This window comes from Syzygium oleosum, unplaced genomic scaffold, assembly GCF_021117445.2.
Source record: "Syzygium oleosum isolate NSW1041296 unplaced genomic scaffold, Sole_v2.1 Sole_v2.44, whole genome shotgun sequence".
Lineage (NCBI taxonomy): Eukaryota > Viridiplantae > Streptophyta > Magnoliopsida > Myrtales > Myrtaceae > Syzygium > Syzygium oleosum.
Window position 1 is genome coordinate 1905356 of NW_026607528.1, and position 14227 is coordinate 1919582.

Genomic DNA, 14227 nt, shown 5'->3' on the forward strand with positions numbered 1-14227 from the left:
CAACATCAACCTGCCATGACGCAGGGCATTCACACGCGAATCCCTCCCATCATGCAACTCCAAGACAACCCATACGCCGATCACCTAGACCTCCACCTCGAGATCGACGACAAAGTTGTCCCCATCGACGAGGACCACATCTCCGAGGCCATTACTGCCGCCAGGTCAGGCGAGAACCAAACCGAGCGTGGACTTTCCAATCCGGCTAAATACGCTGCTCTCTCACAACGACTGGCAATAACGCAGCGAAGCAATCTCAGCCATCGCGGATCCGATGGTGGGGAGTTACCGAATCGCGTGACGGTGAGCGAGGTGTTGAAGTACTCCCTCACCTGGGTGACCATCCCATTGGCGGAGAACGTCCAGGCATTGAGCGGGTCTAAGTCGAAGCCCTCGGTGATCACAGTGGAGCCAAAGGAGGTGACGGAGTCAGGGACAAAGAGGAAGGTGTCGGCCGACGTTGTGCAGGAGGCGCATCAAGAACTTGGGGGATGGAACCATCACTCGAGGTTGGGGCGAGGATGCAGTGGATGGCATCGCAGTCGCGGAATTGGAGGGCCTCGTACAGGGTGCGGACCACCGTCCAATTTGTGGGCTCATGGTCCTCCGGATGCTAAAGAAGAAAATGAAATTTTCCTGCTAACCTTCGCTTTGGGTTCGATGGAGAGAGAGAAGATGGAGAGTTCTAACAGTCATTGATGTGGAACTTGGGCGAGGGGAGAGAAAATGAAAATGAAAAGGAAAAAAAGGAATAAGAAAGTTAGACAGGTGGAATTATACATGGACTTTAACGTGGACGGAAACCTAACTGTGCGATAAATTTGGGGACTTATCAGAAGTTGATGATTTTTTATGATACAAAAAAATTCGGGATAAATTTAAATCTAAACCTAAAGTTGAGGATTTTTCAGGGAATTAGGTCGATAAAGTGAGCGGCTCGCCAGAATAGCGCAATCAAACAACTTTCACAAATTTCAGGCCAAACGAGAATCCTCGTTTCTGTACCAAACATATAATCGGGAGAACAGAAAAATGTACGGGAGTTTGCTATAACCAAACTCGAAAGTGAAAGCATTTTTGGAGATCAAACGCAACCGTCACATGCGTTAGTCATTTCAAGTTGTTCTTCCCATTGATTCTCCGAAGCACGAAGAAATTGATTCTCTGATTCATAGAGAATCTTGTTACAAAGGATGACAAAAGTTGTATGAATCAAATCAATGATGCATCGCAATAAAGTTCGAGTAGATTAAGTTAAAACGGCTCAAATGTTACCATCTGCAAAGGCCAGAATTGGTACCAAGCAAAAGGCACATTTAAGTTCCCCGCAGAATGCTCTGTTCCCAGTACACAGACCGGGGACGAGAAAATGATGGCAAAACGAATCGGACACTACGCGTCATACTTGCAAAGGTTATCGAATCCCATGTATTCGTGCCGGTGAATCTTTCCTATCATGTTGGATATGCCGACTCCACCTGACAAAACGAAAATCATAATAAAATTCCAAGGACAGTCTCGACAAAGAAATTAGAAGACAATAAGCTACTAATGGTGACACGAGTAAATTTTGAGACTAGGGAAGAGAGCATAGAGTACAAGACATGCCCTAAAGAAGTACGAGTACTCACCTAGCGAGATGGCACTGGCGAAAATTGTAAAGGCTAAAATGAAGATGATAAGGGACGCCCTTCCGAGTACTATAATAAGCTTTCGCACAATATGTTGTCCTACCAGAGCAGCAAATGTAGCAACCATAACAAAATAGAGTGCTGCATGACAAATGGTAACGATCATGGTTGTCAGAAGACTATGCACACAATCTTTTCTGCGTTTCCTTAAATATTTGCAAATTAGTTTTGGGAAGAGTTTATCATGACCGTTGACTATTGAGAATTTTCAGTGAGTTATAAAGATCTTATATAAATTCCATGGTGCAGGAACTTACCGTAAGGAACAGGAAAACGATTAAGAAGATAGTATTCTACAACAGACATGGAAGAGGAAAAGGTCATTGCAAAGGTCGCTGTGGCACTGGAGACCTGCATAAAAGCAACAGAAGCAAAAGGCATGAAAATTGAAATACTTTGTAAGCTTATATTGTGGTACTGTCGTCTCTTTTTTTTACTAAAAATCAGGTTGCCCTTACTCCCCAAAGCAAACACAAAAAGGAAATTTGATGCATTTCTCAAGTATCTTTCAGTTTGCAGCATCCCCAGATAGCACTCAATCAAGGCATGCTTGCATTTGGCAAGTTGCAAAGACTGTAACAGTTTAGTATACAGCAGTGCATCACAGGCACCTCTAGACCAGAAACATGTTGCTAGTCTGTATTAAAGCTTCTTTATCAATTTTTAATTCAGCCTGCATAGTACTTAAAACAAATTCCTGAATGAATTTTGGCAGGACAATCATGCCATTCTAGGCCAGCAATATCAGAACAGTGGTTAAGACTTAAGAAAAGTATGCTAGAATCTGAGTCGCATCATCTGTTTTTAAGCTAGGACAAAAGAGAGGTCAGTGAACAAACAGTGACATGTGTTGGAATGATACATTAGTTATAACTTGATCCACCAAAAAAAAAAAAGCAAAAAACTCACCTCAGGAGGAATTCCCATTTCCAAAAATAGTGGCCCCATTATAAATCCTCCACCTAGTCCAAGTAGTCCTCCTACTACTCCAGCCAGGACACCACAGGCACAATAAAGGGCCAATTGGTGCACCTTTAAATTAGTGCCATGATCTCCCTTGGAAGCAATTACTCTCCTTCCCTTGTATAAGCTAACTGCCTCGTAAAGAGATACTGCAACAGAAACTGGAATCTGCATAGGTTGGGTAACGCTTCAAAATTAGTTATAACTTATGGGAACCAGTATCTCCAGACCATAATCAGATACCAAGTCATGGGCCAACCTTGATCATTACTTATATCTACCTATCTATTGAAAGTCAATTATCAAAACATCAAAATTAGAGAAACAAACTTGTCTTAACGAACCTGTAACAGGTTAAGTACCCAGTACGCAACAGAACAAGTAGCTGTATGAGTCTGTCACCAAGAATTCAATAACAGTATTTGTTAGCCCCCATATCAATGCAGACAGAAATTTTCAGATTCAAAAATTCTTAAGAGTTAATTAAAGCAAGAAGAAAACCTTGGCAATCTGCAGGACAAGAAATGCAGCCCAAACGAAGACAAGAAGTCCGAGCTCCTTCCAGCAAACGTTCTCAAGGATTGTGACCTGCATCAGTACACCAGATTAGATACTTAAAAAAACTGTTTTGCTGATTATAAGGTCAGCAAAGTCACCTCCGTTTTTTTTATGCTTTGCTGTGGGCCATTGCCTGGACCACCAGGAAGAGGCTTGTATTCCACTTCTGTGCTACCATTTCCTGAAGAATATGAAATGGTGATTTGGAACAATCAGAGATATAGATTCCGTAGAGAAGAATGTAAAACAAGCAATCTAAAAGAATTGCTCAAACTCACCAACAGAATTGAGATTCTTCGCAGCTTCCTGTTGTCAGAAGCAATTACAGTTAAAATCGTTAGCATGGAGTTTGCCAGCATTAAAATGGCTATCAAACTCACAAATGCAAATAATTATAAAGATTCATTTAGTGGAAGGACACTTGAAACAATTTCTCAATCCATCTACTGGAATAGTCTTACTCATAAAAAACTGTTTTGCCTCCAATGCATACATATTAAGAATGATCATCTTTCAGTAGGGGTGAGCAAGATGGACCGCCCGAACTGGGACCAGACCGGACCGACCAGTTGGGTTCGGTTCTCGGGAATATCGGTCCGGTTCCCGGTTCGTAAAAGTGGAACCGGTTTCCGGGCGGTCCGGTTCCCGGTTTTAGGGTAGGAACCAGACCGGACCGATAAATATATATATTTTTCAAATTTTTCATATATATTTATTTACTTTTTAAAATTTTTGAAAAAAATAGAAAGCCTAATCTAATTTTCCCAATTCCCTCCCGCCTTTACCAATAAGTGATTGGTCCCATTGGAACCGGACCGGACCGGACCGACGATCCGGTCTGGTCCACGGTCCCAGGATTAGCCGGTCCTGTTCCCGGTCCTAGAAATTGGGAACCGGTCCGGTTCCCGGCTCTTGGGTTGGACCGGACTGGACCGGGAACCGATCACCCCTATCTTTCAGCACAACCAGGTTTTATCTTGGGTCGGACTGTTCAACTCTTTGCATAAAAAAATTCACATTACAAAACCAAATACTAAACCAAATACCTTTTTCAATATGGTTTCCTTTTTCCACGTCTCGACTCCTTTTAAGAATGCCTTGGTGGAAGTGCCTGTAAAGCACAAATAATTATCGAATGTTAATTCTTTGTGGAAAAGCTAAGTTCTAACCAAAATTTTGTCTTCGACAATACTTTACCAATGAAGAGAATAATTAATAAAACTGTGACCATCCAGTCAGCAAATATCACATTGAAGGCAACTCCTAAACTGATTCCAAGCATGAGCATTGGTTGGACGAGCAGCGCCAGGTCATAGTCAATTATAGGCATATCTATTGTAGGATGCCGGAGTTTGAGATTATAGTAAACGGTTGATCCTGCAGCACCCATGATCATACCTGGCAATATAACAAATAGCAAATCAGAGTCTCCCCATTGCATGAAAATACAAGGCAAATTAAGCTGATGGCCAATGAAAGGCAGCTAATTCAAGTAATCAACAGCCAGACAAAATTGCCAATTTAAATAAAAAATATCATTCATATACTTCAAATTATCAAATCCCAATTCTTGGCAGATCAAATTTTACAATTCAACACAATGATAATCAACTGAAGTACGAAAAAAAAATTTGATGCCAAGGACACGAGAAATCAGTTAGCTAAACAAATGAAACGTCAACACCATATTCAAGTTAAATCCAAAACTTCAATCTACAGTAAATTTGCAGTGAGAGATTGACTGTTGTATTTTAAAATCTTAAGTAAGTATGCATAATACCCTTTTTTCTTACATTTTGAAATAGCAGTAGCTGACTTGGGATCAAAGCCTATGATCAGAGTCAGCATGGGAACAAAGATGCCGCCACCGCCCACACCACCCACGCTCCCAAAGGCCGCTCCGAGGAAACCAACAATGGAACCAACAACAATTTGCCAACCGAGTTCCATGTCCTGCAGGGCACAATCCATCATTACAATTTGTTCATAATCCATCATTAAGAAGAGTAAAACACACGACATATGGCTAGATTGATCAGCCAGATGAAGCGAAAGAACCAAACATTTCAGCACTTTCATGTTCCAACAGGACCGACATTGTAATTCAGGCGACGAATGTTTCATATACCGCCTCGCTTGGTGATTTACCAGTCGAAGATGCTGATCCCTATGCGTTTGATCAGCGTAAAAGAAAGATAAACAATCACAACAAACGTAAGCTCAAACAAGATTTGCTTCAACAATCGTCAAAAGCATGCGAAACAAGCCAAACGCGCTGAAGCTGCAACATTGAGCTCAAAAATCCGAATTTACCGGCCAAACATGCTGATAACCCGCCCCATCGGATTGCCACAAGAAATTCACCGCTCTGGATAGGAAACCCGGAACAGTTTCGCCCGCCTCATCGACCCCTGAAGGCTCGCGATTCAGCTTCAATCCCCGCTCGGCGGAAGCAAGCAGAAGCGCGAACGTGAGGTTGACGAAGATCATGGTCACCGATCTCCGACCTCTCCATTGCGCCCCCCCAAGCATAGCCATCTGTGAAACTCCCTCTTCCTTCTCTCTCCCTCCCTCCCTCTCTCCCTCCCTCCCTCCCTCTCTCTCCCTCTCTCTCTACCCCTGCGAATGAAAGCTCGAGCGAGGGACTATATCTCCAAACCGAAGAAGCTCTTCCAAACCGGCAGCTTCCTCGGAGGAAGGACGGCTTCTTGCTACGCAACGACACGAGGAAAATCGTCGGCTTCCGGAGAGAGAGGACGCCGCGAAGGTGTCCGAGAACTTTCGGGGCCCTCCGAGGAAGCCGACACGAGAGGACAACCGGGGGGCGGAACGAAGACGAAGAACGCGGATGATCGAGCGCGAGGTGGCCGTCGCCGCCGCCGCCGCCGTCGCCGTCGTCGCAGGATCTGTTCCGGGGAAGAGCGAGAGAGAGAGAGAATGCGAGAAAATCCGCTGAGATTTTTACGGGCTGTAAGAGATTAAGCAGAGCTCTCTCTATTCCATATTTAAAGCAGCGATCTCTCCCTCTCTCTCTCTCTCTCTCTCTCTCTTCAAATTGAGATTCATTGAATTTTTAAATCTTTATTACCGAAATTTAAAGTTGATGACTTGTCAATTATTTTTTTTCCATTTTCGGCCCGGAACTAGTGTGTTTTTTTATCCTTTCTCTCTAACACCCTCCTCCGCTCGAGCCCGGCCAGGGTCATCGGATATTCTGCAAAGATAAATCTCGGCGGACCCTTATCTGAAACTCGACGTGACCGATTGGCTAAGACATGCGTGCTCATGTGTTCGTGTAAGAACAATCGTAACGAGTAACAAACACGTCGAAGTGAAGCGAAGCGATACTTTTACTCGTCATGATGCGCTTTGACTCGATTGGTTAATAAATTTCGGAATGTTTTTTTTTTCCTAATTAACATGACGTGTTTATTTACACCTAGAAAATGCTTACAACGTGTGAGACTATAGCGGGGTCGATTACAATTTCTGTGCTGTCGATAGAAGTGTGTGTCTAAGTCCCTAGCAAGACCTTAAAAAGCTCAATGAGAGATAAGGGAATGAACTCCCTAGTATGATGGAGTGTTCTTCTCTCTCGAAAAGAAAAATAACTGGAGGAATTTAGGGGCCTGCAGGTTGGGAAAGGTAGACTCCACGTTAGCTTCGGTTGCTTACTACCGGGTAGGCATATATAGCAGCCTCCCGCACCTGAGGTGATGCAGGAGAGCTTCGGCACCTGAGGTGATGCAGGAGCGCTTAGTTGGCCTGCATTTCGCATGATGTCTTTATAACCAACGTGTCAACCAAATATCCCTAAAAATGCTTACGACGTGTGAGAATACAATGGGGTCGATTACAATTTATGCACCGTCGATAAAAAAGTGTATCCTAATACTTAATATCCATATTTATATCCACATGTAAAGGATACATTAGGGATTGTGTGATTATTTTGTACATTAGGCTATATGCATAGAACACGTGACATCAAACCCAAAAATAGAAAAAGACACAAAAACTCACAAACTTCATTAGCTGTATTTTCTCCTTTTTTTTCCCAAGTAAATTACTATTTTCTTCACTTGCCATCGGCAAATTAATTAATTTTGTGACATTTTTTCGAAATGCGTCGGATAATTAATTAGATAAAACAAGAGAACATTGGATAGACACGGACAAATGTTTTTGGTCGGTGACAGGCGGTGGATCTTTGGACGACGAAGACACGAGTCAATTTCGAGACACGTGCCGCCCCAAAATTCGCTTTTTTTTGGCCCCCTTTTTTTTATTTTTTTCTTTTTCGTGTTTCTATTAGTCTTGTCTTATTTTATTTTTGTTCTTGTTTTTCGTGTTAATTCAACACCGGATCATTTTTTTCTAAACTCTGTATTTATTGTATTTTCTTGGGATTTGTGATGCGGGGCAGGAATAAATAACTTAGGGCGCGTTTGGTAACGTTTCTATTTCTGGGAACTATTTTTTTTTAGAAATAGTTTTTTCTATTTCTATTTCCTGGAAGAGTTTCTGAGCAAAATAATGCGTTTGGTAACTGCACAAAATTTCTATTCCTGAAATAGAAAAAGAACAGAAATGCGTTTGGTAACTGCACAAAATTTCTATTACCAATTTTTTGCGTTCAAATCTATATTTTTTATTTAACTATAAGTACAAGTTATAAGTGAAAAAAATCAATAAGCATGATTTATTGGTTTGGCTAATCCTTTTTAGGGGTTTAAAATCCCTTTTAATCCCTAAACTAAGGAATCTTCAAAAATACCACTTGGGCACCTCAAAAATTTAAATTTCACTTAAAGTGGGTGGCCACAGGTATTCTAAGCCATTATGTGAATTTTTTTTATATTTTTTTGTGGTAAAATTTATTAAAATTTTTTACTTTCCCTAAATCTGTTTCTTTTTATTTTTCTGAAAAAATTTTATGAAATTTTTTAAATTTTTTAAATTTCGGAATTTTGCAAATATTTAAGGGTTTTTTGAGTTTTTCTGATTTTTATGGATTTTCTGAGAATTTTTTTGATTTATATGAATTTTGGGAATTTTTTAATTTTCTAATTTTTTATGGGATTTTTCTGAAATTTTTCTAATTTTTATGAATTTTCTGAATTTTTTAATTTATTCTAAGCCATTATGTGAATTTTTTATTTTTGATTTTTTTGGGGAAAAGTTTATTAAAACTTTTTACTTTCCCGAAATCTGTCTCTTTTTATTTTCCAGAAAGCTTTTTATGATTTTTTTTTGAATTTTTTCAATTTCGGAATTTTGCAAATTTTTATGGGTTTTCTGAGTTTTTCTGATTTTTATGGATTTTCTGAGAATTTTTCTGATTTTTATGAATTTTTGGAATTTTTAATTTTTTATAATTTAATTAATTTTTTTATTATTTCCGCCGAGAATGGACCGGACCGGTGCTTTGAGACGGTTTGCAAACGACAGAGGATGGAGGAGGAGCTGAGGTCGCGGCTTGAGGACCGAACCTTTCTATTTCTATTTCTATTTCTAGGAACAAAGAAGTAGATTTTTTCTACTTCTTATTTCTGCTCCAAATCTATTTCTTGGCCACTTTTCTATTCCAGGAAATAGAAAAATAAAATGCGTTACCAAACGGATTTCTGTTCTTTTTTTGTTCTAGGGAATAGAAAAACAGAAAAATAGAGAAACAGAAGTGTTACCAAACGCGCCCTTAACTTCTGTAGTCTGCATAATTTTTCTTGCAAGTAGGTGTTATCTTTGAGCTCTTAGGGCAAATATCTTAATAGATCTATTTGGGATTGTTTCTACGAAATAAAGATAAGATCGGTGTAAATATGGCGCCGGCATATTAATTTGAAATTTTCTCAGACGTGAAATTAATTTGAGATAAATGTGATCCCGATGTATCAATTTGGGATTCTTGATGGTATTAGCCCAAAAATATAAGGCATCCCTAAACTCCGTTCGTTTCCTAAAATCGATCATTCGTATCGCTTGAAATAATTGATCAATAAAAAAAAATTGTTCGTCAATAATAATTTATGTATAAAATATTTTTCATTTATTTATTTTTAAATAATTAAATTTTCGCGAAATCTTATCGGATGGGTCAATAATGAGCGCTGGAGCTTCGCTTTGCGAAAAGTCAAAGGTCAACAAATGCTCGATGGATGAGAAAGAAAACACACGGCGGCGCCATTAACGAGCGCTGTCCGCATATCAATCAATGGAGCGTTGGAAGTTCGAATTCCCGCACGTGCCGCCCGCTTCCCACGTGCGTCCAGAAGAAGCCGAGACGGCGTTTCTATTTCTCTCCTCCGTTTTTGAAATCTTTTTTTTTTGTCCGGAAATTCGAGGTCGGCGAATCGCCATCGCGGCCTCATCGGGACGCCGGCAGTCGGGGAAGAGTTTTTACAATAGCGCGGGATGTCGGGTGGGGGGGACGCCGTAATTGGACAGTGCAATGCAGGTAGTTCAGAAGCTCGTTGCGAGGTTAGCACGGATTGCGATCCCACGAAAAAGTAGGCGATCCTCCTATCACCGGCCCGATGGCCCCGGGCCTTTTTTTTTTTTTTTGGATTGGCTTCGTCGTCACGACCGCTCGCCAGCTAAGCTCTCGTCCATCCCCCAACCCCACATTAATGCACAAAACAAAGGATGAAAAAGGTAGGGGAGGTCCCAAAATTGGCAGAGTATGGTATGGAGCGCCTGAAAAAGCGAAATTCGTGCTCATCCTTTGAAAATGCTGACAATAATGGGAGAAAAATCGCTCGTGGTCCTTGAAGCATTTGAAATGTTGCAATCCGAACCCTATGCCACACGATTTAGTACATAGCTATAATCCAGGGGGGCGAAATTTCGATCGTCCGGGACTTGAGAGCAAATATACTATGAATCTAATATATATGCTGAGCTCAATTTGGATCGTCGGATATAATGATATCCATACGAGATGCGCCATTTTTAATATGTTGGGTTCGGTTATTAAAATGCTGTAATTTTTTTGGAAAAAATCACAAAAAACACAAAACTATGCCCACTTTGACACCTTTATCTTGTCCTTTTTTTTGTGATATCAAAAATCTCATATTATGTTCACCATAACACATTTACCCTAAACTTCTGGTAGTACCTATGTGACAAATTTACTCTCCGTCAAGATTCCGTTAGACGATTTTTCAGCCAAAACGTCGTTTTTATTTTAATTAAGTCACGTGGGCGTCATATCAACATCGTTTGCTTTCTGGCATCCATGTAGGTAGATTAACGATTCTCATCGACAGGAAAAAAAATTTATGGTAAATGTGTCATAATAAGTGTAATTTAGATGGCTTCATTCCAAAACAAGCACTAATTTTATCTTGAGTAATAATTTTGGCCCGAATTTTTTTTTCTCATAAAAAATCACTAACTTTCACTTAAATCCCAAATCTAGCTTCGAACAATTTGAAAATTTTACATCACGGGGGCCAGATTTGGAACTCGAGCAAAAGTTTGTGTCTTTTATCGAAATAAAAAAAAAGTTCGGGCTAGAATTGTCACTCAAGATAAAATTGATGCGTTTTTTTTTTGGAATTAGCCCATAATTTAGAACTTTTGGGACTTTTGCCCTAAACTTTTTATATAATGATTTTTCAAGACTCGAAGATAAGAGCAAAAAGGACAGAACTGATAAGCCCACGTTCCTATGCGAATGGGAAGTCATTGCGCGTGGGGACAGATCGCGAGCCGCCGGGGCCACGTGAGGCCTCACGTGACAGGACAGAGGAATGTCGTGCGTGAGTGATGATGATTAATGATTGTATTTCACCCGACACCGGCGGTCAAGACAGCTACCTATGACTATTGAGGATTAAAATAGGGGGATGCTGACTCGGCGGGCTGATCTTGGGAGTGGGGATGAGCATCGGCTTTTTTGGATTCCTCCGCATGAATGGTTTCAAATCACTTGTCGTTTTTCATAATCAACTCTTTCGATATATATTAAACCCGATAAATGAGTGAATCGAGACAATGTGTCATTATTAGACATGTGAAAAACGGGTGAGTCGGAATTATGTGTGATTACTTGCTCATTGTTATCTCTTCAATTCCCGACCTAAATTTATGGTTACAGTGATTTTGCTCATTGTTATCGCGCGCCACGAGTTGGTAAAATTAGGGAATTTTCATCGTTTGCGAAATAAATAAATAAAAACCATACATTAGTGACAAGACATATGCCTGCTGCACAAAAAACTGAAATTAATGTCTCGAACTTGAATGCGATTGATCAAGACCCAACTTAAAGCCGAAACCCGGTTCATGATTTGTGCATGGCCTGAAACTCGTCTATAGTTAACCTGAGACCTAAGCCCGAACTTGTTTCGCGATTTATGAATGGTCCGGGCCAGACTTTCACATCACCTTCATGCCCCAGTCCATAACCCGACTCCCAAATTTCCTCACTAACTCGATGAGACATCCATGAAGCTGTCTATTCTTTATAGGTAACAATTTAAAGAGAAAAATTACTAATATTAGATCATGGATCAGGTTGGGTATGAATCACTAATCTACATTGCATTTAAAATGAGTCAAAATGAGTTAAATTGGTCAATTTGGGTCAGACCATTTTTACCCGACTCGATCGACTCGTTTGATAAGCTTAATATCAATCCATAGTCTCCTAGCATTAATCCCTTGCCCCTAGGTCTTGCCAACTTGACACATGATGAAACACCATCCGTTGATTCGATACATTTGGATCGCCATCCGGCAAGATCGTGTTTATTATTCATATCTTACATCTCTCTATAAATGCCCACGCACCATTTATTTTGAGAACAACACTTTACCTCAGACTCCATTATATATATTCACAATCATGCCATAATTACTTAAGGTAGACATGACTGCCTACTCGAGTGTCTCCATCTTAACCTATTTGCTTTCCCAACATGCACAAAGTATGAATCGCATGCTTAAGGTATGTACAGATACAAACACGGATTGGTCTAATTTTCTACTTATGGTGTGAATCACATGCCGCGGTGATATACTTGGAGAATATGTCAATTTTATCCATCATACATTTATAAACAGTGTCCATGTATGTCCAGTCGTAAAAGTTGTAGACGGTCACAAATTGGCATAGAAGTAGGCCGAACTAGGTTCTATCTTTTCTAGGGGTTAGCATATAGAAACACCAGATTCAGGAACCGTTTAGATCAGATCGAACCGGCTGGTTCTGGAAAGTTTCCGGGAGTGTCCAGTTCCCGGTTCCATAAAATTGAAATAGGTGATTTTCGATCCCGTTTTTGGTTACAGGGTGAGAACCGGACCGCCCGGATCATACCGATTTATTTTTTAATTATTTCTTAAAGAAAAGTAGTGTTTGGTTGTGCGTATGTGTAAACTCTAATCACCTGCCTCTCAAGCCTCCTCTTCCCATAGGCCAATCAATTAGGGGAAGAAAAAGAACTTGCTGGAATCGAAACAAGCAGGCAAAACAAGAACGGACAATATTGCAAGAACTAAGGATGTCCCTCATAAGCCTTGGAGATCTTCTTGAACATGGCCTCAGCGTCTTTCTTGTTGCTGGGTTCTTGTCAGGATGCCACTTCATGGCTAGCTTCCTGTAAGCCTTCTTCAAGTCATTGTCTTGAAGCCGAGAGCGATAGTAGGTTGCCCAAGCCAGCCTTGCAGAACGTAGAGACGATATAAAACCAAAAGAAAGAAAATAAAACCGTGCGCCTGTACATCGGTTTCGTTGAAACCCCGAGAATCAGAACGTACCAAGAATCGATTGCTCCTATTGTTTTATACAAGAAAACTTCAGGCTATTGTAATTGCGATCGCGGCATCATGTCGATTCTCAACAAGCAACTTTCAAGTAAAACGGTAAAAAGACATTGCTTGGGAAGGGTAAATAACTGTAACTACTTAAGAAAAAGGTAACACCTCCAAAAAGAATTAAGAAAAATTAAATGGTTCAATATAGAAAATGTTCAATTTCATCGCACATCCTCCGACTCCGCCATCTTCACAAATAAAGCAGAGTGATAATCTAAACCTAGCTCTCTATTATTCACTAAAATCAAAATAAATAAAAAATAAACTACCAAATAATAAACAAACAAAAAAAAATTAGAAAAACAAAACCACCCTGCTAACTTTCTTCGCCGCTCTACAAACCATTCAACATCCGATGTGCCTGCAAGGCATGAACAATACCGACCACTTCCGAGTAGGGGTGTGCAAAGGAGCTAAGAACCGCCCGAACAGCCTAAAATCGGACCAAATCGGCCCAGAACCTACTATTTCCATGGGGACCGATCCGGTTTCCGGTTCCAATTTACTAGAACCGGTGAGTACCAATCTGGTTCCACCCGCCGACATATTAAAAATTCCATGCTGTAGTTATATTGTGATATCTGCTTATTCGATATTTATTTGATTTCACAAGAAGTAACATGCATGCACAAAGTCCAATAATTCTGAAAGTTGATAAGGAAAAGTCTTATTAGATGAAGTGATGAAATGTTTCTTCGGATAATGGCTTTTGGTTTACTTTCCTTGAGAATAACTTTGTCTAGATGTGTTCGTATGAAATCAGTACTTTTTTTCTTAATTGTGTGATGAAACTGAAGAAGTATCCACATTGAAATTAGGTTAATCATGGTATTGATTGATGCATGCAATTTTGTAGGGATTGGGAACCTGTTTCATGGATCCACCTGAGAACTGGTCAAGTGAATCCATGGAACCAGCGAGCTGTTTTCGGTTTCAATTTTTTGGAACTTGTCCTTAGTGGGCGGTTTCTAGTTTCAGGGTGAAAACCGCCAACCTAAACCATACTCACCCCTACTCCCTAGCACTACAATTCCTACCAATCCGATCGCTCTTCTCATCAACTCCTAGTTTAGCGCTTTCTCTGTTCAAATTCGATAACATTAAATTGGTACTCATGTTATAAATTGACCTTAAATTAATTTTTGGATCACCAAAAACCCAAACCGATATACTCGTGACGTATTTACCCTTCG

The 14227-nt window shown here is 40.3% G+C and overlaps 2 protein-coding genes across 5 annotated transcripts in view; one reads left to right on the forward strand and one right to left on the reverse strand.

Annotated features, from left to right (window-relative positions):
* LOC115684190 (protein ANTI-SILENCING 1) overlaps nt 1-14227 on the forward strand; it is a 58803-nt gene that overhangs the window by 11936 nt on the left and 32640 nt on the right. The window lies entirely within an intron of this gene.
* LOC115684249 (sulfite exporter TauE/SafE family protein 3-like) lies at nt 951-6192 on the reverse strand. Its single transcript, XM_056306478.1, has 12 exons — nt 5526-6192; nt 5006-5165; nt 4410-4610; nt 4259-4323; nt 3491-3518; nt 3311-3393; nt 3156-3242; nt 2999-3049; nt 2601-2822; nt 1949-2042; nt 1632-1772; nt 951-1478 (listed from the first exon to the last, which is right to left on the reverse strand). Exons 1-12 carry the CDS (start codon nt 5748-5750, stop codon nt 1393-1395), a joined length of 1443 nt encoding a protein of 480 aa, XP_056162453.1. The 5' UTR covers nt 5751-6192; the 3' UTR covers nt 951-1392.